General features: G+C 39.7%; 1 protein-coding gene across 1 annotated transcript in view; it reads left to right on the top strand.

Annotated features, from left to right (window-relative positions):
• The window catches only part of Pdk3 (pyruvate dehydrogenase kinase 3), a 66,687-nt gene that overhangs the window by 2,358 nt on the left and 39,880 nt on the right, over positions 1 to 24,449 (top strand). Inside the window, exons 2-3 of the mRNA XM_021187890.2 lie at positions 15,502 to 15,643; positions 19,507 to 19,578. Of these exons, the coding sequence (XP_021043549.1) occupies positions 15,502 to 15,643; positions 19,507 to 19,578 (214 nt within the window). The remainder of the gene's footprint in view (positions 1 to 15,501; positions 15,644 to 19,506; positions 19,579 to 24,449) is intronic.

Raw genomic sequence — 24,449 nt, 5'->3', positions numbered from 1 at the left:
TAAATGGAATATCAATTTACAAAGGTAGTACGGTAGCTTCATTCCCAAGAGCAAGATAAAAAACAACAACATAAAAATTTATATTTTCTCTTTTGGCTCAAGATGACAGTTACATGATTCCAAATTCAAAAGATACAAAAGGACCTATGCAGAAAATGCCTATGTCCTACTTCTGTTGACTAGTCTCTTTGCATAAGTTGCACCATATAGTTTTATTTGTATCTTGCTTTTTAAGCTTAATATGAAAGAACTTACTGTGTATGTACTTGTAAACTTCCTTTCCCTTTTTCTGACTGCTCAGGGTTCATATGGGTGTAGAGTAATTAGATGCCTCACGGTGACAGCTAGTGGGATATTTGTAGACTTTGCACAGTACTGCAGTGAGTGAAGTATTGTGTACATTGTAATTTCACATATGTCTGGGTATAGATAGAAGACAAATTCCTAAAGGCGACCTTGTTACATCAAGGAGGATGCGCATTTGTAATTTTGATAATTTTTTTTTTCGAGACAGGGTTTCTCTGTGTAGCCCTGGCTGTCCTGGAACTCACTCTGTAGACCAGGCTGGCCTTGAACTCAGAAATCCACCTGCCTCTGCCTCCCTAGTGCTGGGATTAAAGGTATGTGCCACCACTCCCCGGCAATAATTGTTAACAAATTCCTTTCCATTGGAGGTATCTATTTACCCACCTATTGGGAGTTTCTGAGACAGAGTGCCTGCTTTTCTATACTCTTGCTTCATGGTTATCACACTTTTGATGCGTGAAGTCATGTTTGCATAGAAATGTTTTTTCCTCAAGTAAACTTTATCTTGGCTTTTTATTTTGGAAAATTGTATAGCAGTAGAAGATAGTTTGATAAACTCTTGGTCGTTATACTGAGACCCTTGCGTTATTTGTAGATGTTTGCATATGCAGGCTGTTAGGTTTGGGTTGGCTTTCTTTTTTCAAAAGTTAGGCTTGTTTCAGAAAGATAATTTTTTTTTCTCCATTAATACTGATTTATTCTTTTGAGTTAACTGCTTTTTTTTTTGGGTTTTGGTTTTTTTTTTTTTTTTTTTTTTTTTTGGTTTTTCAACACAGGGTTTCTCTGTGTTGCCCTGGCTGACCTGGAACTCACTCTGTAGACCAGGCTGGCCTTGAACTCAGAAATCCACACCCGGCAACTGCTCTTTAAAGATTTGGTATAACACTCCTATGAAACCTTCCACAAGTTTCTATATTCTATGGTATTGGTCTGTGTACATTTTCTGAGTCATCTGGAGTCTATTTTGATATTTTTTTCTACAAAATCCTCATTTTCATTGATTTTTTTTTTTTTGGCACGTTTGGATAGATTCCCCTGTCTCCCATCTCTTTTTCCATTTAGGCACTCACTTTTTTTTTATTTTGTGCTTTAAAAAAATTTGCTTGTCTTTTGGCAAGTTTCTTATGTATATAATCTATTCTCACTACTTTCTCCTCCTCTCTTACCCATTTCCCATCCCTATCACCCGCTGCGCACGCGCGCGCACACACACACACACACACACACACACACACACACCCTGACCCTTCCTAGATTCATGGCTTTAGGTTTAGTTTTATGACCTTGTGTGACCATTGGATTGGAGTCTGGAAAACCCTCTGTACACTAGGCTGGCCTCAGACTCAGAGATCTGCTTGCCTCTGCCTCCTCAGTGCTAGGATTAAAGACATGAACCATGTCCAGTTGTATTTATGTATTTTTTTTGAAACAGTCTTGCTATGTAGTCTAAGCTAGCCTCTAGCTCCCAATCTTTATCCATAGTCTTCTGAATGCTACGATTAGAGGTATGTACCATTGCATGCAGCTTTGATAGTATTGTCTTAAGTCTTTTTTCTTTCTTTCTTTCTTTCTTTCTTTCTTTCTTTCTTTCTTTCTTTCTTTCTTTCTTTCTTCCTTCCTTCCTTCCTTCCTTCCTTCCTTCCTTCNTTCCTTCCTTCCTTCCTTCCTTCCTTCCTTTCTTTCTTTCTTTCTTTCTTTCTTTCTTTCTTTCTTTCTTTCTTTCTTTCTTTCTTTCTTTTTGCTTTTCTTTCCACCCCTCCCTCCACCTTTATTTTAGATAGGGTTTCATTCTGCTGGAACTCACTGTGTAGCCCAAATTGACTTTGAACTCTTGTTAATCCGTCTGTCTCAACGTTTTGGAGTTCTGGACTTACAGGCATGGGGCACCAGACCTGGCTTCCACTGTCTTCTTGATTCAGTTAGCAGATGGTTTATTTGCTTATATTTATTTCTTAGTTTTATGGCTTTTATCTGTGGTTCATGTTTACCTTGACCTTACTGAGTCTCTCTGATAGCCTTAGATTAATTTTGTTCTTTTTCTTTTTTTTAAAGTTGGATACCAATTTCTTTTTGGTCACTCCCTTTTATTTTATGTTTTTTCTATTATTTTAATTTTAATTTTATTTTATGTAGATAGGCATTTTTTTCTACGTGTATTTCTGTTGACCACTTGCTTGCCTGGTGCATGTAGAGGCCAGAAGAGGAAGTCAGCTCTCCCAGTTATAGACTGTTGTGAGTTACCATGTAGGTGTTGAGAACTGAACCCAGGACCTCTGGAAGTGTAACGAGTGAACTTAACTGCTGAGCCATGTCTCCCACCCCTTTCAGTTTTAAGGCTATTAGCTGTGCCTCTGATCATTGCTTTATCAGTTGATAGGTATATTTGACCCTTACCCCCATCTCTTCCATATCCTGGAAGATGTTTATTCTTTTATGAATTAATATTAGCTTGAGAGTGCTGAAACTTCCATTGTAGGCTTATTATGTGTATTAATTATCTTTAGTTTTGTTGCATGAGCACAAAATGTTCTTGTTTGTTTGTTTGTTTGTTTTTTGAGACAGGGTTTCTCTGTACAGTCCTGGCTGTCCTGGAACTCACTCTGTAGACCAGACCGGCCTCAAACTCAGAAATCTGCCTGCCTCTGCCTCCCAATGCCACCACTGCCTGGCCACAAAATGTTCTTTAACTTCTCTGAGTTACTGATGTTTGTCTTTGTATGTGATCGTTTCCTGTAAGTGTTCCTTGAGCAGCAGAAAGGAGGCTGTTTGCTCTTCTGAGGTTACAGAATTATGTATACCATATTGTTGTTTATACCTTAGGAAGGTATAAAAACACTTCATTGGTTGTGGATCAAACATGAGAGATGTTAAAGTATTTCAACATAATTCTGTTTTTCCATATGTCTCTAGTTTTGTCATGATTGTTAATGTGACCCTTGATACATATTAGCTGTCATGTCCTCATGGTAGTTGTCATCTTTGCCATTACTAGTTTAATGCTTTTTGGTCTGGATTCAGCCTTATTTGATGTTGAGATCCATATCCTATCTTCTCACTGGCTTTCTTATTTTCAGTTTTTCTGAATTACTTTGATTTAAATGTTTCTTTAAATGTAAAACTGGTTTTGCTTTGTAATAATTGTTTTCTTTTATATGGTAGGTTTACTGGTATAGATCAATTGATCTGTCATACATAATGGTAAGCATGTATAATTGTTCCCTTTTGTTGTTATTGCTTTAATTTTTCTCCTTGTCACATAATTTTTTGCTTTATTTTACCATATTTATTTTGATTAGTGCTTAGGTTTGAATTTTTATTTCATTTGTTGTAATTTTGACTTCCTTTCTATATTTTTATTTTATATGTATAAGTGTTTCGCTTGTGTGGTGTGCATGCGCATTGTGTGTGCTTGGTGCCTTCAGAGGTCAGATGAGGGGGTCAGATCTCCTGGGACTAGAGTTAAGGTAGGTTGTGAGCCACTGTGTGGGGGCTGGAAATGGAAAATGGGTTCCTCTGCAAGAACAACAATTATTCTTATCTTCCAAGTCATCCAGTCCCACTTTATTTCTTTAGACTAGACCTTCCTTTGTCTGATTATGGTCACTGCCTTGCTAGCTCATGGACCTTTTGAGGAGTAGATATGTGGCTAGGGTGGCTGAGAAACTGAATTGATTTAATTTGAATTCGGAACAGACTTGATTCGGTTCATCTTAAAATTGTGTTACATGTAGGTATTCGGATGTATATGTGTATATGGTGTGGAGGCCAAAAGATAACCTTGGCTGTCCTTCCTTAGAACTGTCTTATTTTGTTTTCTTAGATAGTCTCTTGCCGTGGGGCTCATCAAGTATATTAGAGAACCACAGTGATCTGACTTGTCTCTGCTCCACCAGCATGAGAATTATAAGTCTAAGCCAGCATGCCTGACTTAGACGGGATTTCTCTGTGTAGCTCTGGCTGTCCTGGAATGTGCTTTGTTGAGCGGGCTGGCCTTGAACTCACAGAGATCCACATGCCTCTGCCTTCTGAGTGCTGGTCTGGAAGGAGTGAGTCACCACTGCGCAGCTGCCTAGCTGACATGTTTCTATCTGTTCTGGGACTGTAACTCAGGTTCTCACGTTTGAGAGGCTAGTACTTCACTCACCGACCTGTCTCTGTATTCCTCAGTTAATTTAGAATAACTTGGAAAGAAGAATTTACCTTAACAACTATAAGCTTTATGGAACTTAATTGTAGGCCATTTCTTCATGATAGAAATACAGCTTCTAAATTGTGATATATGGTACATGTAAGATACATAGCAGATAACAAGGAATTAATCTAAAACCAGCATAATGTCTTTTTACTTTTTTGAGCTGCTACGGATGGAATCTAGAGCTTTGTATATAGTAAGCCAGTGCTCTATGACTGAGCTAAACTCTCCATCTTTCATATTGATTGAATATTGAAATGATATTTTACATATGTTAGGATAAACAATATTAAAAATCTCATCTATTTTTGCTAATGTGACTAAGAAGTTATAAATTATATATGTAGTTCATAGTCCATTGGCATATTCAGTGTGGCTTCAAATAGTAATTTCTTAGTGGAAACACTAATATCACATTTTATGTACAAAAGGAACTTACTGATTTTATTTCCTAACACAGCTCTTGCATGCCTTGTTCTGTTTTCTTTTGTAGAGTCTCTGTATTTTGGACTTATGTATTGTCTTTGGATAGCTGTTAACATTATGGTGGCTCTTACACCATTTGGACAGCCCTTCAGTTCTGTCTTCTAAGTATCGTTTCTTTGATAGTTAGTGATTTTACCTTATGATTTTTTTGGGGGACTTTTGATTAAGAAAAGACCAACTTGGACTATTACACAGTAATTAAAGATACATTGTTGCGCAAGTTGAGTGAGTTGGTGGGAACACGTTTTCATTTTCATCAGTATTTGCTTTTTCTTGTGGCCTCACTGCCTGTTTCTGATCCTCTCGCTAGCCAATTTTGTCCCTTCCTATTTGTTTATTTCTCATTTACAAGCTTAAATTGAGATCTTTTCGTTCCGTTTCCTCTTTATTTCATCCTACCCTCTCTCCAGAGAGTGGATGCTTGTTCCTTTGTAGCCTCCTGGCTCCTCAGCTCAGTTTTCTCTGCACAGCAAGAGTGAGAACTCCACAAATGCCATGGAGGTCATCACACATTACTCACTTTAGTCAGACCCAGACGTTTAAACCTGCAGAAAAGTACCACGTCTCCCAAATCAAATCGCCGGAAAGCAGACTGTTGTACACACCTCCTCTGTCTTTCCACAGAATTCTGTGCTTTGATTTCTACCCTCAACATGCTGGCTCCGTGAATCTTACAGGTGTCAGCTGATAAACAACAGCAGCCAATAACCTTGTTCTTGCTAGTCTTGAGGTTTAAGGGCCCAGCTGCCTACAGTTTTGCTTTTGAAAATATTTTAAGACTCAATTAGCCACTGAGACATTGACTTAAGTGCCAAGTGCTTGCTCTCTGCAGTCTCAGGTTTTTAAGTCATCTTGTTCTTTGACACTTGGTTTCCAGTGGATAGAAACATGATTTCACTCCTGGAGAAGTTGAAAGGTATTATTTAAAGATTGTGTTAGGAAAGGGGAACCAGTCTCATCTTTCTTTCTGAGCATGTTTATTCTGCCATTTTACATGTACACAACAGGTCTGTTCTATGAGTAGAAAAGATCCAGCATTGGGAGGGATTGCCAAGAATTAGACCAGCCTGTCTAGAGACAGAAGCCAACTATTTACAATTAAAAGGGGAGAGAACAATTTAGTTTAAGGTCTGAATATCATGCTTAGCTTCTTGCATTTTTGGTCAGTAAAGAGAACTAGCTGTTAAGCCTTTATGATCTAATAGGGCTGGGTTTCCATGAAACTCATTTATTGGGCTCTGGGACACCTTGAGGCATCTAAAGTTGGAGTTCTGGCTTTGTTCCTTTTACAGCACTTGATTGTTTTTCATGCGCTTTATTAGTTTTTTATTATTATTATCATACAAGTTAAATTTCACTGTAGCATTTTCATATATATGCTGTTGTGTTGGCTTCCTCTTCCCACTGCCCTCCTCCTGCTAGCCCTCCTCCTCTTCCCATATGCTTTCATGCCACATCTGTTCTGTTACCCATCTTTTTTCTCTGTCCTCCACTAACGTGGCTTTCTTCCTCATAGTCACCTTTCTAGTTTCATGACTAACACATGTGTAACACACATATACCCCTAGCATCTGCCTACAAAGTAAATGTGGGGTTTCGTTTTGCTTTGTTTTTGCTTAATGTCATTTCCAGTTCTGTCCATTTCTTATGAATATTATGATCTATTTTTTCTTTATGGCTGATTAAAATTCATTTGTATATGCATACATTTATCCATTAATTTTTTATGTCCCTTTCCCTTCTTGTTTGGCTGTTTATAACAGTGCAGCAATAAACTTGTGTGTGCAGCTATTTTTGTGGACTTGAGGTTCTTTGGCTATACCCAAGAGTGGACTAGCTAGGTTATATGCTAATTCTATTTTCACTTTTTGAGGCACTGCCATACTGTTTATCATGGTGGTTGGCCTCCTTTGAATGCGCACTAGCAGTGAATAAGCTCTTTGAAGAGGACATGGTGTCACTTACTGACCTTGTTCATGGCTGGCTGCTTTCCTCCTGGTAAGCTTTTGGGAAATTGATTAGACTGTTGGCAAGATTTGGGAAACCTTAGCTTTGTTGCTGGATGCAATTACAAAATATTACCACTTTCATTTTTTATATTGTATATACAATTAAATTGTACTTCAATGATAGTTCTGTCTTAGAGTTGGGTAGATCTCGCTCCTTTTTTTGAATACCCTTATCTAATAATGTCTCTGATCAGAGCCTATGCTTTTCCTCATTTTTAAAATTAGTACATGTTTAAGAGTATCTTTCGATGCACAGCGAACTTCTGCAAGTGCAGAAAGTACAGAGTTCCCTTGTATATTCCAAATACAGCCTAAACTGCCTTCAACATCCTGTACCAGTGTGAGACCTTGAAGAGCTGCCAGCAACCACTGTTGCAACTAAGAAACCATCATCAGCACCAAAAGTCCATTGTTTATACTAGAAATCGTTCTTTGTACCCTGAGTTTTGATACCCACAAATAATGCTTTACTGGAACGTACACATGCCCATTTGTTACATACAGTCTGTAGCTTTGGTTTCCTCCCCAACAGCAGAGATGCGTTGTTGCCAGAAATTGTATGTATGGCTCACAAGGCCAAAAGTGCTTATTGTCGGGTCATCTAACACAAGTTTGCCAACCCCTGATCTAAGGCAGTTATGTCCCCTCTTTAAAGAGTGAGCACTATTGCTCTGAAGCTGCAGTAAGTATAAAGTTGTCTGTCTCCTGCTAACACTCAGCACTGCTTATGTGGAATGTGATTTATTGGGTGGCTTAGACTTTTCCAGATAATCTGGTATTTACTTATGGAGTGTCTTGTTTCTGAATAGGATCTCCATATGAATGGCTTTGAAAGATTTTATAGGTTCAGTTTACAAAACTGACAGTACTTGTTTCTCTACAGGGTTGCCAAAATGAGGTTTTGGGATTAATTGTAATGCCTAACATAGGCACTACAAGGTTTTTGCCTGATTGGGTATATCGCCTGCAGTTTTGTTCCGCATAAAGTGTCTTTGAACATTTAGTCCCTGGAATCTGGAATTTGAATCATTTGTATAAATTCTTTGTATGTTTTTGTGTTGGTAGTCAGTGAAGAGCATGTTGACTAGCATAGTATCAAAAATATGTCAGTGGGACTGTGGCTGGGCCACCTGATAGTTGAAAGCGGTCCATCTTTGTAGTGGAAGTTGGCATTGAAACTAGCATTAAAGTATCTCTTTATATGGTTTTAGGGTAGGGAGGGAGGGCTAATTTCCCTTTATATTCCTTTAACTGGCAGAACAGAACTCGGTCATGGCTCATGTTAGGTATCCTTCATATTCCCTTTGTTTGTTTGTTTGTTTGCCCACAACAGGGTTTCTCTGTGTAACACTCATGGCTGTCATGGAACTTACTTTGTAAACTACCCTGGCCTCAAACTCAGAGAGATCTGCCTGGTTTTGCTCCCAAGCGCTGGGATTACAGATGTGTGCCATCACATCTCTTTGAGAACCCTGCTCCTGATCATCGGTTCATCTTCTCTCTAAGATTGTACCTTCTGCCATAATGAATACCATACAGTTGTAGTAAGCGATTATGTTTCACAGGTCAAGATTGATATATTCTCTCTAACTGAACACTTTGGGTTCTAACACAATGGTGCTTTATTTCTCTAAACATCATTCTGGCAGCAACAGTTTAATTTCATTCTTAGAGTTGATCTGGGATTCCGCCATAACATTTGCTTTGCCCCTGTAATGTCTTTGGAGACCAGTATATAGTAGTCTCAGTATAAGTGATCAACTCTTCCATGGTTCTCCACACCATGAAGTTTAATACTGTCCCATGTGGTAGTAGAAAACAATAGGGCCTTTTGTGGCATACCTATCTTTCTGCAATCACTTATTTTTTCTGGTTTCTTTTTTTTATTAGATATTTTCTTTATTTTACATTTCAAATGCTATCCCAAAAGTTCACCTGCCCATCCTACCTTTTTTTTTGTTTGTTTTTTGTTTTTTGTGAGACAGGGTGTCTCTGTATAGCCCTGGCTGTCCTGAAACTCACTTTGTAGACCAGGCTGGCCTTGAACTCAGAAATCTGCCTGCCTCTGCCTCCCAAGTGCTGGGATCAAAGGCGTGCACCACCACTGCCAGGCTCCTACTATTCTTTATAGCTGAGAACAGAGGTGCTACATGATAGAAATGGGGGAAAGTTCAACAAGTGCATGATCCTCACCTGTCAGACATTACCACATTGTCAAGTACAGCTCATTTCCTTAACGGATTTGTTCAGCTTTCATCTTCTCCACTTGGGGTCACCTAATAGTGAAAGGGGAGAAAAAAGAGGCATGTAGATTGAAGGTATCCATGGTCAGTTTTCTACGGGGCTGAAAAAAAAGGGGTTCAGACCTGAAAATAAAGACTAAAATGTGTAGGTAGCCAAAATGCTTTCAAATGCTCTGTGTCTGCCATTTGAGCCTGAGGAATTCTTTGACTCCTGTTTCCTCACTTAGTTGTACATGATTAGATGCTAGTGTATGGTTCATGTTTCTTGGGAGTACCTATGAGTTGATAGTGTTCCCCCGCCTAAGCCACTTAATATTCAGTCTCTTAGAGCGGTGTCTAGGTGCTCGGACTTTTGAGTTAGACAGGTAATTATATTGTTCTTCAGGAGCTAAGAACTACAGTTAGGAGGTGGCAATGAAAGTAATTTTATGGGTAGGGTCACCACAGGAGGAGGAACTGTACTAAAGCTTTAGGAAGGCCAAGACGCTCTAGAGTCTAGCTGATCACAGCTCTCTGGGCTTCCATATTTCTTCATACTCTCTGATGCATCCGATGCAGTGTGTTGCCTTATTGCCACTATATTATTCAGAAGAGGGTTACTAGGTCATCTGATAGTTCTGTACTTGTGCATGCATGTGTGCCCATAAGTGCGAAGGCCACAAGACAGCTTCGGGCTGTTGTCTCTCCGGTGCCATCCATTTCGTTTTGCTCACCAGGGAGGCCCCTGCCTCCTGTGCTTGGATTGCAAGTGTGTGTTACCATATTCCAAGATTAAAGTCTTATAAATACAACTAGAGAAAAGAACATGTCAAAGAGCTACCCTAAAACTATATCCTTGTAAAATTTATCCAATTTAACATGGTTAATGGAAAAAAATACATCATCAACTCCAACATTTACTAGACAGTCCTGGGAAAATGCAACCTCTCATGGCTGAGCAGGGTCGTTCTCACTAAGATTTCAGGCCTCACTAGGACTTTCCCTTTGTTCTCCTTTTTCACTCACTTGTCCCTCTCCTGCTATTCTGTAACCAACCCACACCAAGTGGTAGAAAGGTGGAGATGGAGATAGCCTTTAAGGATCCACTGGAAACTATATTTAGGAGACACTGACTCTATTCACAGTGAGACAGATTATGGAAGATATCCTCAACATTCTTCAATTATAAAATGCTCATTATCAGGCCATTTCATTAACAGAATATTTTCTCTCTCTCCTGTAAATTACTTGAAAACAGGGTTAAAGACACCAGCTACTATGGAAGAGTCTTGTCTGGGAACCCTTGCTCTCAGGTGGCTGGACAAATACTTCTGGTTACTTCTTGGTTCCTCCACAAGAGGACTCCCCAAATTTTAATTTTATGCCTGTTCTTCCAATACCTTGGTAAACAGAAAGCTATATGGAGCCATCCTAGACCAGGGAAACCGTAGGGCTTTCTGCACATGAATAGTTGTCTCCGACATTCCAGTGAAAGGACGGAGTATAAAAACACAAAGAGACTGAGTGGGAGAGGGCACGGAACCCTACCTTTAAATCCCCACCATTGAAACGAAGCAGAAACAAGAGACTCAAAGGCTCATGAAACCAGGAGAAAAGCAGCCCCTGAGACTTGGGTTTGCTGAGTCAATTCTCTAAGATCCTCATGGTTTCCTCTCTGTCATATTCTAAATGGATATTAGAAAAGCTTTAACTGGCAAATCCAAATAATAGGAAGCATATAGAGAAATGTAGAATAATACTGTTGTACATAAATAGAAAATAAGAAGCAGGGAATGTAGAGAAGCCAAGTGTGGGGGGGAGGGAAGAATGGCATCAAAGAACTGGAAAGAATAGCTGGGAAAGACCTGTGGAAGTGACTCCTTTGAGAGGGCAGCTATTAAAAACCAAGGCGGTTCTGATACACTTATTATAAAAGTGGCTAATAGAACCCCTTGATAAGTATTCAACATCTAGGATAAAATATCTTTAATGTATATGAAGAAAGCCACAGAAAAGTTGTAAAAATCAGACATTTATTTTTAGATCGGCTAATTAACTAACTAAAAAGACTTATGCTCCTGTTTAAGCTGATGTATAATTAAGGTAGCTAAGTACAAAGAATTTGTTCTTGGAGCTAAATTAGAATGTAGGAGGAAAAACCTGGGAATTTTTAGCTATTCTGCATTAAAAATGTAAACCTTTGAAAGCATGATCGCATCTTCCAAAAAGTCATTGAGCAGCTATAATAGGCAAGGTGCTGTGATAGGTGCTATGGGGGATAGCAAGACAAATTTCTCTCCACGGGTTTTAACAATCTGACAATCCAGTTCCACCAAAGCCCAGTAGTTTCTGACACCAGGTCTCTTAGATTGTGCCGAAAGGTGATAGTGCAGAGCTGCCTGCCATGTCATCTAGGACTTTTATTTTAAAATAGTGAGTGCTAAGGACAGTGAACACACCTTCATGGTTTTTAAAGTGATGTAGAGTCATCAGATGAGCTGGGGATCACACCAGTCTAGAATAGAGTCGTGCTCTGAGGACTGACAGGGCATGTAGCAGTTTGATGTTGCTGCCCATGGCTTTGAACTGTTCTGCTTGGTCATCACCAGGCATTATCGGTTGCTCTTTAATGATCTCTACTTCTAAGATTAAGGAATATGTCAATGTTCAGTGTTAAACACCAGCCTTCACTAAACCTATGAAGAAGGTGCTTGTATTTTATGGATGGTTGAAGTATGTGAGATAGAGAAGACTGAAGAAGTCTGTGAGCGCTTAAGATTCAGACCCGAGTACATTATTGCTGTTCTGTAGGGCCATACACTTTTATCTGAATCATGAGGGCCAAACGTTCTGAAAATAGAATTTTAAGTTTTGGTGCCCCACTTATTCTTTTGTAGAATCTAATAGGAGCTGATTTAAATAATAGACTTTAATCTATTTAATGTAAATGTTCATATATTCCACTGTAATTATATATCTGTATAGCATTCCATGTCACATCAGAATAGCATAGAGTTTTTACTTTTTAAAAGGTGGGAAAACTTTCAATTCTGGACCATCTAGTCCTATGGGTTTTAGAGGAGAGACATGGGCCTGGTGGTTAGCTCTTGCTTATCATAGCCTTTTTTTCATCCTACCCCTGTGCTTCTAATCTGTTGCTCCTAACCAGCTAGAGACTGGGAAATTTTAGCATGTAAACTTTTACTACCCTTCCCCACAAAAAGCTCCTCAGGGTTTTAAAGTTTTTAGTTCTACTGATAGTCACAATTCCAGCTATCAGTACAGGGACGTTTTATTTCTTCCCCATTCCAGAAATTTCTTCCCCTTGTGAAGAAATTATTAATAATCTTTATTAAAGATGATATGGTTTGAACGGAACAAGAATGGCCCTGCTGGAGGTAGTATGTCACTAGGGGCACACTTGGAGTTTTAAAAGCCCATGTTGTTCCCAGTGGCTTCCTCATCCTAGCTTCCTGGAAGTCAATATTCTGCTAGCATCCCTCAGATGAAGATGTAGAACTCTCAGCTCCTCCTGCACCATGCCTGCCTAGATACTGCCATGTCCTGCCTTAATGATAATGGACTGAACCTCTGAACCTGTAAGCAAGCCCCATAGAGGTAAGTACAGCAGCAGGCACACATGGCACTGGAACAGCTGAGACTCACATCTTGATCCACAAACCCAAGTCAGAATGAGGGTCTTAAAGCCCACACCCACAGTGACACACCGACTCCAACAGGGCCACACCTTCTAATAGTGCCACTACCTGGGCGGAGCATATACAAACCATAAGCCCCAAATTAAATGCTTTCATTTAGAAGTTGCTTTGGTCATGCCATTTTAATCACAGCAATGCAAAAGTAATTAAGACCAGATGGTAGGGAACTCTGTTCATGAGTGGCCACTGCAGGGAGATTTTAGAGTAGTAGGGGAGAGAGATTGGGCTCAGCTCTCAATGCACCATGGACCAGTGGAGATTTATAGCTCAGGAACAGTGTATGTGTATGTGCCTGGGGAAAGGGCCCCCGGCCAGAAAATTACTAAGAGGGATCAGTGCTTGGGGAGGTTCTTGCTAGAGCAATTAGACCCCTGCTGAAAACTGTCTGAAATGTTTAGATACCTAGAATTGGGAGTGAGGAATTTGATCAGTACCAAGGGAAACCAGACTTTTGCTAAAGGCAAGGAACTTTTGCTAAAATGTCATGCAAGATTCCTGTTACAACTGTTCTAAGCAAGTCAACATAGAGTGTAAGGTCTGAGCTGTTCAGAGAGAGGTTTCAGAAGAAGCTTGATTGAAAGCTGCTCTTCAGTAGCCCACAGTGACATTTTCCTGTGTGTTTAAACCAGTGTATTTTTACCAGAATCTAGAGTATTTCTTCTGTCCTGTAAAAATCCAGATTTATATTTTAACTTAGATAGTAGATCCAATACAATTAACTATGGCAATACTAGTATCTTTGTGCATATGAAATTAAAATTATATGGATCAATAGAAACAAAACTACCAAAATGAGCTTTGTAAAGTAGCTGTTGGCTGCTGTTTCTGGAGTATTATACTCCTTCCCCTCTTACCTGGGAGCTAACGTATATGCTAAGGGTTAGTGAAAGAATCAACCGTTAGGGATTTTCCTACCAAAGACCTTCAGTATACTCATGGAGAATGAAGGAAACAATGATTGGAGAGCAATCTTTCATTCTAATTTGTTTAAATATGGAAATGGGGTCCAAGTTGATGAGGAAGAAAAGATCCACAGATGACTTTCAAGAGTGAGTCTTTTTTTTCCCCCAAGCTTTATTTTGTAGAAAGGAAAGGGAGAAGTCAGAAAGTGAATGAAAGCATTAGAAATACCATGTGTGTGAACCTCTCAGTTGCTGCCTTTTTTATACAGGGAAAACTTAGGAGAATTTGGAAGGCAAAGTGTTTAGAAAGCTTCCCTGCCTCGTGTCTGGTCTTGACTCATTCCAGAACAGCTTCCAGAGAGTGGAACATCAGGGAGGCCTAGCCAGGGCCAGGGAGACAGGATAGACCCACAAGGATCACAGAGTGGAGAACCACGGTTATGTGTGGGTTACATGTTGCCTTCACAAAGATTGACCCCTGCCTTAAAGATTAGAGTAGCTAAAGTTTAGAGGCGTAGTAAGCCTTAACTAATGTCTCACATGCACAGAATGGCTGGCTTCGGTTCAGAGGGTGTTTCTCTCCCCAAAGCTCATATACTTTATTTCACACATATCCCCAGCCATAAGTTTTCAACAGGTTTAGGGAAGTGTTCTGGCCACAAAAGAGTTGGGAAAAGGGCTCTAGGTATCCAGATGCAAATCTGATAGGTGATAACCTACTCTGGTTTATATTAATCATAATGGAGTGGTATAAAATGTTCAGTACATGATAATAGTTTTATAATGTTAATTAACATCAGGTTAAACATATTTGCCTCATTAAACATTTGGTCCTTTCTCTGTGTCAAACTTCCAATTTCCTTCTAGTTTTTGGAAAAATATGGTATATAATTGTTAGCCATATTGTACAGCATTACACCAGAACTTCTAACTTCAGCTAGGAGCTCTTAATAAAGCTCCACCCCATCCCCACTGTCCCTGAGCTCAGAGCCATTGTTCTGGTCTTGATTTCTGCTGTTCCACATGCTCATGTGCTACCCGATTTCTATGCCTGCCTTAGCTCACTGACCACCTATAGGGTAGCTTTGTCCTTCATGGACTTGTCACAGTGGGTCATTCACTGCGAGTACATTGTAAGCTTTTTGAGACGTATTAGTTGTGTGACTTAGAGCTGCTCATTTGGAATCACAGAGTGCTTCCAGGATGGCAGAGCAATGTGTTTCTTTACATTGGAAGAAAACTCCTAACAAATGGTTGGCACACAGTAGGCATAGTTACAGAAGGATCATGTTGCCTCCCAGAAAACCACTATGAACAATAGTAGATTTCCATATCGTATTGTTCTGTACTTGGCAATTTCCATACACTGTTTATTTGAAAGCAAACTCAAATTATATCCCAGGTCACTTTTATGTTGTGGCCAGTAACACTAGGTACCTATTTGTGTTAAGAAAAAAACTGCTTTCAAAGTTGCCTCTTGAAATAAATATTCTTTTTCGCTTCTAATTAAGCCGTTTTCTTAAACTTGTTATTTTGGAGAATGAAAATTTAACTAGACATCATTATATTACTTAATTTTCTTTTTCTTTTTCTAATTCTGTGAACATGAGAGCATTTTATGTCTCTAGATGTTAATTTTATGGAATTTTTTTCATCTCTTAATAGGAAGGGATAATGCATGTGAAAAAACTTCATACATGTTTCTGCGCAAGGAACTCCCTGTGCGACTGGCTAACACCATGAGAGAGGTTAATCTTTTGCCAGATAACTTGTTGAACCGCCCTTCCGTGGGATTAGTTCAGAGTTGGTAAGTAAATGCTGCGAACATTTCAGCACTGGAAGCATTTTGCACAGAAGTATAAATACTGTCTTCTCTGGGAACGAGGCTTTCAGGATAACTGGGGTTTCCTTGCACTTACATGCCTTTAACTATTCATTTAAAAAATTTTAATGTAAGTATCTTGAACCATAAGACACTTTCTGAACCTTTCATTTTTTCTTGTTATAGACATGATTGCTCATTGAAAAAAATTAGAGAATAAAATGAAGGAATGACGTTACAGTGACCAGTATCAGTGGACCTACTTTGATTTAAAGAAAGAAAGAAATTGAGGCAGTGTCCCTTGTGTCCCAGACTTGCCGAGAATTCCATTTGTAGCCTAGGTGTCCTTTGCACATCTGATCCTCTTGCCTCCTGAGTACTGAGAGCACATTCGTGTGCCACCATGTCCTGTTACTGGGGATTGTAAGCAGGCCTTTGACAACAGAGGTGAGGCAAGCCCTCCTAATTGAGCTACGTGCCTAACCCATTTGCCCTCCTTTGGATAGAGAGATGTTTTCGACCTTTAGTAAGTCTCAGCCTTGCCTCTTTTAGTTTTGTTTTAAAGATCTTTCATGAAGGAAATACTTTTTAGACTAAGTCATTTACAGAGGAACCTCACAGGAAAAAACAATCATCTCCATGTTGTGCTGCATCTGCTTTATGAAAGATCTTAAAGTTAAAGCAAAGTTAAATCAGAGCTCTGACTATAAAATGTGCATTCTTTAACAGAGGGAGTGGAGTCTGTGATAATCCCCCCACCCGCCGTGAGGTCACTGAGTGGGAGGCTGTAAGAAAAGGTGGTATGTTTTTAGACAGGGATCTGCATGTTTGCTCTACTCTGCTATAAAAAGCATGGCAGAAGTATGTGGAGAAACCTGGAGGACTGTAAGGACCAGGAGGCACACGTATTGTTAATCAGGAACAGTGTTGAGAACAAAAAAGGGGCAGAAAATGCTAGCCATGGTCTTGTACTGTTCCTTGATTGCTGGGTGGAGTTGACTGGTGCAGAGGACCATCTTAAGAAATCACCAGCTTAAGAAGATTAGCTCACATTCAGACAGTTTGTGGTGGCTTGGCTTCTGATAAAGAATGAACAATTCAATGGCCATTCCTCAATAATAAGTTTTTGTTAAAAGCACTGTTTTATGTGATAACCTTGCATAGATTAGGGATTGACCTAATTCAGATGACAGGGAATGAAGAAGTAATAGCTCACATGTAGAAAAGCTGGAGTCGAGTGAGCCATGCATTCTGATGGACTTGCACCATCAGAAGTAAGGACGCAGGTTTATAGTATATAGCTGAATAAGGTGCTAAGTTTAGCTGTTGTAGGTAGGGAGTCTCTATAGGCAGTCTCAGGCTGTACATATCTGGGAGGAGGAAACTTGAGCGGATATTTTCTGTACACACTCAACATCCACACATGGACCATGGGATGGCTTTGCCATTCCAATGGGTCTGAGGCATTGACATCCTCAAAAGGCCATGCTCATGTCAACAGCATCCTTCACTCAGGACTTCCTCTACTACCCATAATTTTAGATGGTCTTAGAGGTTCACTGTCTAATCCCCTTTCCAGAAAAGCGACAAGAAGCTTCTGACTAGGAGCTGCAGAGTCCTTAGGTTTCAGGAAAGATCAGAGAAACATTGCCTACAGATTTGATATTATAGTTGGACTCTGCTCTGGATTCATAACTTGTTTTAGAAGGAAGGCGCAACAAATACTTGTTTGCATGAGACTTCTTTGTTGCTTTGAGACCATCATTGAAAATTTGCTGTAGATAGTATAAGTCACTGTCAGGGACCACTATGATGAGGGCCCTTATAAAGAAATGACATCTGTAAGGCCATCTGGTCAGCAAGTCTTTAACCTTTAAAACATTCTGCCCTTGGTATTAATCATTAGAATCAACAGTTCTCGATTTCAACTATCTGGTGTGATCATTTTTCTTTAGAAGTCCCCTTGCCTTGGACCTTTTCTTTTCCTTCTTTAATCATATATTCCTAACCATGCCTTAGGTATTAAAGAAACAGAAATATGAATAAAACAACATCCCTGTTTAACAAGGAACCATCAGAAAAGAAAGGAAAAGCTGGAAAAGGGAGTGGAAAAAGAAGTGTGTTGATACAGGAGGGATTTTAGAAGTGTAGTCAAAGAATCTACAAGGAGGTGCTCTTTTGAACACAACTGTGGCTTCCTGTAGCATGTGCTTTTTCTTTGAAAATGCTCTTTCCAAATAAATGTCAGTAGTATTTGAGGATATATTTCAGATTGTTCCTTTTATCGGTTGACATCATACACAAATTCATTGCTTTTCCTGAAACACTTTGAATTGATGTTGACATTATGTTCCTTTGCCCCCAAATAACTTTAACACACATCTCTGGGGATAACTCTTAGAAAACCATGATATAAATATTCACATGTAGAAGTTTATCATTGATCTAGTAATGTTTCCTAATAGGTAGTGCTTGTTATTATTTTACTAATTGTCTTTTTTTTTGTTTTTTCTACACAGGGTTTCTCTGTATAGCCCTGGCTGTCCTGGAACTCACTTTGTAGACCAGACTGGCCTTGAACTCAGAAATCCGCCTGCCTCTGCCTCCCAAGTGCTGGGATTAAAGGCATGTGCCACCACGCCCGGCTACTAATTGTCTTAATAATGCTCCTTTATTTTAAAAAATTGTCTTGATTTAAGAATCCAGTTTAGGATCATGTATTTATTTATGTGATCCTGTCATTTGCTTTTAAAAGTGACCTGCGTGTGAAACACTGTTCTCTTGGCCACCCTGTAGTCTTCCCGCTTTCTTTTCATGCTACAAATCTTAGTATGATCTTGGATTCTTCTGCATTTATAACTTCTGCATTTATAACATCTATTACTGCTTTGGGAAAGGGCTGGAGGCCCGCCTAACTTGTTCATGTGAGGCATATCTTATTAAGACTTAAGGATTTTTCCTCTATTGGCCTTTATTGAAAACTATCATGATCAATTTAGAATCTTTTTCTGATATGCATTTTCTCTAGTACAGACTGAAGTTAATTTTGCTATAAGAAATAGTCTTCTTGTACTCTTGGTGTATGCTTCAGGGTCAAACCAGAGTGCTTCTTAAAATTTTGTGATCTTTCTGCCAAATGTGGTGTGTATGCCTTTAATCCCCAAATTCAGGAGTTAATAGCTGATAGACTTCTTTGAGTGTAGGGTAATCTTGGTCCTCATATTGACTTCCAGGCCAGCCAAGGCTATCTAGTGAGACCCTGTTTCAAGAAAAATTTATGTACTTTTGGAGTAATCAGATTGTAGACTTGGAGTATTAGTTAGGATGCATTTGTAATAACAGACAGTACAGCTGTACCTGGCTTGTACAACTGGAAGGGCCAGTCATTGGATGAGTTCTTCCTATTAGTTTGAATCAGAGACATGCAAAGCTATCAGAGCTATGCTTTTTGACAGTGTTGGCTTTGTTTTCAGGTGAGCTTCCTTCCAGGAGGAAGACTGGCTGTAGAAGTTGCAGATTTCATATGCTATACCAAAGCAGAGAAGTCAGTATGCTTAGAAACCTCCAGCAAGTCTTCTATGTGTTTCTTTCAGTTTGAATTAAAGCCTGTTCCTGAGTCAGTTCAGGGATGCACTTGGTTCTTAGTCTTAGCTATGGACTGTGGGGCTAAAGAGTAATTATTGATGAGAGAGAAGGGCTCTCCCAGAGAAAGATAGGGCCACCTACATGCTCTGGAGGAATCAACTTAGCCTGAAGCCCTTAAGCTGCATATAGAAGTGGGGTAAAGGCTGAGTGAAGAGGGAAAGGGAGTTAGACAGGTAGTTCATGTGCTGACTTGTCTTTTCTAGGTACATGCAGAGCTTCCTTGAACTTTTAGAATATGAAAACAAGAGCCCGGAAGACCCACGAGTTTTGGATAAGTAAGTATGATGCCAATTACATGAAAGTAAAAATACCTCGGCAAGAAAACATTTCAGTAAAATGGAACTCATGTTATTAAGACAAGAATTATAATTCAGGGCTACTAGATGGCTCAGTAGTTAAAGTGCTTGCTGCACAAGTGTGCCTACCTGAGTTTGGATCTGCAGTTGTCGAGTGAATAGTGGGCAGGTATGACAGCCTGCCTGTAACCCTAGTGGTTGGGAGTCACCCTGGGGATCCACAGAGAAGCTGCCTAGCTAAACCACCTAAATAAGCGAGCTCTAGGTTCAAATGAGAGACCCTGTTTTGATAAATGAGGTAGAGTGAATGAGGAAGACAACTGATACTAACCTGGCATCCTCACGTGTGTGTGAACATTTGTGTGCTCACGTTTTAACATGAACACTCCCACATACACTACACACACATTTGAGAACACAAATAACTGGAATTTAGACAAAAGTTTTAATTTTCTTGTGGGTAATAACGTTGTTTTTTTAAACTTAAGAATTTAGCATAGTTCACAAAGAACACTGAAACTTCAATTAATGTTTTATGGCCCAATTCTTAATATATATAGTCAAGGTGAACTAGACAGCGGCTTAATATAAGCATTGTAGGGAATGTTCCATCTAGTGGTAGTTTTAAGAATGCAGTAGCCTCCATATATACAGGAATTAGCTACCTAATTCATCAACTTAAAAATACTTTCTAAAGTAAAATACTTTTCTGTTGAGCTTAGAAAATTGTAGTGATTTTGTTTTGGAGAAACATAAAAGTGGTTTTTTTCAAAATATATACAACTAATGGATTCTATTGCTGTTACTGTGCACAAAGACTGTGGAATTCTCATGTTACCAGAAAGTATTTCTGTTTTCTATTTTTGTTCTCCAGTAAACCATAACCTCAGCTGTGAGTAGGGTTTTTTTTTCTCCAAGAGAAATTAAGTAGCTCCTTTGCCCTAATTTCTTCCTGTTGGGGATATACAAGTGAATACTCACGGCAGTCCAGCTGTGCTGAGGACTATCTTTTATCGTAAGTATAGACTTAATCCTCATGATCATGAGACAAACACTTGGCTTGGATGAGCTCTGTGAATAGAAGTAGGGAAATGCTATACCACACAACCAACCTTGAAGAGTTTTAACCCAGGAAATATGGAGGTCAGAGGTGTGAAAGAATGTGCTCAAGGTTGTGACAGAGCTAGACCGGTGAGTTCCTTTTCCATAATACGCTGGGTCCTCTGCAGTGTACCATACAGCCCAAAATGCTACTTCCAGCCAGGAGAAGGGAGCTCAGGTTCAGTTGTATTTTAATGGATCTGTGAATGTGAAAAGTACAAGCATTGGGTTAGAGCCACCCATATAGTTATTTCCTTGATACTAGCCACTGCTGTCTGTAACTCTATTTTTTCAAACCCTATTTTTAATGATGGTTCTTACACTTTAACCTCCCTTCTAGCCCACTACCCACCAGAGGTGGGAAAGAAAGGGTACAGGGAAGTGGGCCTGCTTAGAAAGGTTCTTTGGAGCAACTCTCATCTGCGTTGTCTGGAAATCAGCAGTTCCGTTCACAGGTCAGCAGGCAACGGCAGCTCAGTCCACTCACAAACCCCTCACAGATACACCAGCAGTTCAGTTCAGTAAAGTTGGGTTAGCAACAGCACTGACACAACCTAGCAGAGATGGCCAGGCCTCAGCCTCAACTCAGGTCAGCAGGAGGGACCAACAGGAACACCAGTAGAAGTTCTCAGCTTTGTCTCTCTCAGGGAAGCGAACTGGAGGCCCACAAGTGCTGCACAGCAAACTCAACCTTCCTCTGTCACTGTCCATTGAGTTCTTTTTCTAACCTCCAAATATCACGTGTCCTCTAAGGGTCTTGCACCCATCTCAGCTGACATCACTCTGCCAATCAGCCTGAGTCCAAGGAAGCAGGAAGCTACAAGAAACTGCAGCACACCACCAGAAGGGGTTTTGTTTGTTTGTTTTTGTTTTTGTTTGGCTCATTACTCTCTGTGGAGTCCCGACAAATGCAGTTCAACTACCCATTATATGGTGGACCAATGCATTTGTGTCATTAGCAAAAAATCCTTCATCATGTGTCCTTTTACATGTTTGCTTTAGCAGAACATCCTTTCTCCTATGTCTGCTTCAGTTAAACATTCCTTCATGAGTCGGCTTTAGTCTTTCACACCTGTGTCCACTTCAGGACACACCTTCACATGTTTGCCCCAGCAAAACACCATAATTGACTTTCCAAAGAACCCTGAAGGTTCCACCTCAACTGTCATTTAATGTGTTGACATTAAATGGATTGAATCTAGGAGCTTTGTTTTCCTTAAGTCATTAGTTGGGGACATTTGAAATTCTCAAAATGGAGCTAGTCTCTAGGTCTACATTTGAAGATAAAGATTTGGAGAAGTACCCACTTATTAATTAATTGTTATGGTTTTTCCAGAGTCCCAACTCTGTAACATTTTTTTCATCAGGGCCAGTTTAAGTGAATGGACAGTGCTGAATCCAGTGTGGGCTATGTCTTCATGGCAGTAGCTCTTACTCAGTTAATTTTGATAACTTGCTGGCTTTATGCAGCTAGGTTGGAAAATTAAGATTTGAGATGCCTTGTGCTGTTAGTAAAGGGAGGGGTGAAAGATGAGCTTGTGTCCTGGTAACAGCCTTTTCTGTTCAGTGAGAACATATAAGTTCTGCCATATATGGACTCACTAGCTGGAGAGTCATTTATGTCAATCATATTGGTCTTCATGATGGAGATAGAAAAGCTCAGGACGGTAGGGAGGTGTTCTGAGAATTAATCCATTAAAATAAGCCTCTTCCCTTCAGGTAGAGATGTTTCTGCACTATAATGGATTGTTTCATTTTACAGATACTTAATTTATAAATACATTGGAAAGAGGTACATGAACATTTACCCAATGTAAAATTTCTTGTGCATAATTGCAAACTTGGGCTTTTTTGTTTTGTTTTGAAGAAGGGTTTCACTTGTGGATCGGCCTGCCTATGCCTCCTGAGGGCTGTGATTAAAGGTGTGTGCTGCCAAGCCTGGCTACTTGTGAACTTCTAGTTTCAGAGTTTATTCATCTTTGCTTTCATTGTTTGTACATATTTGTTACAGAAAATTTTCATTGAGGAAAAAATAAGACTTGAGATAAGTAAAAGAAACTTATCCCAAAATCTCATTACTGGAGGACAGCCTCAGCTAACATTTCTTCTGCCATTATTTTCCCCTAAGCATTCATAGTGTATGAGTGTGAAGTTTTTTGAGACAAAGATTCTCTGTATAGCCCTCATTGTCCTATAACTCACTCTGTAGACCAGGCTGGCCTCCAACTCACAGAGATCCCAAGTGCTGGGATTTAAAGGTGAACACCACTGCTCAGCAATTTTTTTAAGTGTTTACAATATAGTTCTTGGCCACTTAATAGTGGCCAGTAATTTCATAATATAGTCATGGATCACTCAATGACAGATACCTTAGAGAAATGCTTCATGAGGAAAATTTATATGAACACTGTAGAGTATCCTCATAGAAACATAAGAGGACTACAACCTTACCAGGTGACATAATCTTTTAGGGACACTATTGTGTACAGTCTGTCACTGAAATGTTATTATGTAGCATGTAGTTGTCAGTACTCTCTCACACACACATGCAAATTGTCCTGTTGGGTTTTTTTCAAGACAGGGTTCCTATGTAGCCCTGGCTGTCCTGGAACTCACTCTGTAGACCAGGCTGGCCTCGCACTCAGATCCTCCTGCCTCTGCTTCCTGAGTGCTGGGATTAAAGGCCTGTGCCGCCACCACTTGGCACTTACTTATATTATTAATTTTACAGATAGGCCATGCCATTTGACTCACTAATGTTGGCTTTTATCCTGGTTTGTAGTTTTTACTACCTTCTCATGTGTGTGAGTATATGATGCATTGCATAGGTGTTTGCATCTGACAGTGCTGTGTGGCATGCTTTGGATGTGGAGATCAGATGACACTGTTAGGTGCTGCTCTTTGCCTTCCATTTCCAGGGATCCGCACTCGCCTCAGCAAGCTTCCACAGCACTTCATTTCCGCAGCAAGTCACCTTGCTGGCACAGACTGCTCTAAAAACAGCTTTTGTTTTCTCTTTCTCTTCCCACATCCGCATTCTCTGGGTATGATGTATGGGTGTGCGTGTGTGAAAAGCAGTTTTTAAAAACAGCTATTTACCTTGTCCACTTGTTTCCCTAGCGTTGATCCTAGAAGTGGAATTATCTTCTTTGGACTTGAGATATATTTGGTTAAATTGCCCTTAGAAAATGTTCCATTTAGCGCCCACACGCAACCTTCACTGGTTATTATTTGCCATTCTAATAAAGAATGTTTTCCTTTGCTTTTGTGCTGGTAAATTGATTGGCACTGTGCTTGCGTTTTCATAGGTTTTCCCACTAAGATCCTTTCCCTAGTTTCCAGTGGGATGTTCATCTTCACTAAGTGTATAGGCTTTTATTTCTTCACTTACTCATCAATTCCGCAGTTATGTTCTTTGTTTCTTTGCATTGTGTGTTTCTGCCCTTGGTAATAAGCTGAGAACAGCCTCCTTTATCCCAAAGGTATAGACTTAATTCAGCTGATTTTCTTTTATTATTTCTGTGATTTCACTCTTTTTCTTTAATTTCTTTATTATTATTATTATTATTATTATTATTATTATTATTATTATTATTTTCTTTATTTACATTTCAAATGCTATCCTGAAAGTTCCCTATACTCCCCTGCCCCTGCTCCCCTACCCACCCAATCCCACTACTTGGCCCTGGCCTTCCCCTGTGCTGGGTCATATAAAGTTTGCAAGACCAAGGGGCCTCTCTTCCCAATGA

Source organism: Mus pahari, chromosome X, assembly GCF_900095145.1.
Source record: "Mus pahari chromosome X, PAHARI_EIJ_v1.1, whole genome shotgun sequence".
Lineage (NCBI taxonomy): Eukaryota > Metazoa > Chordata > Mammalia > Rodentia > Muridae > Mus > Mus pahari.
Note: the sequence above shows the minus strand (reverse complement) of the source record. Positions and strands in the feature narration are given on the sequence as shown.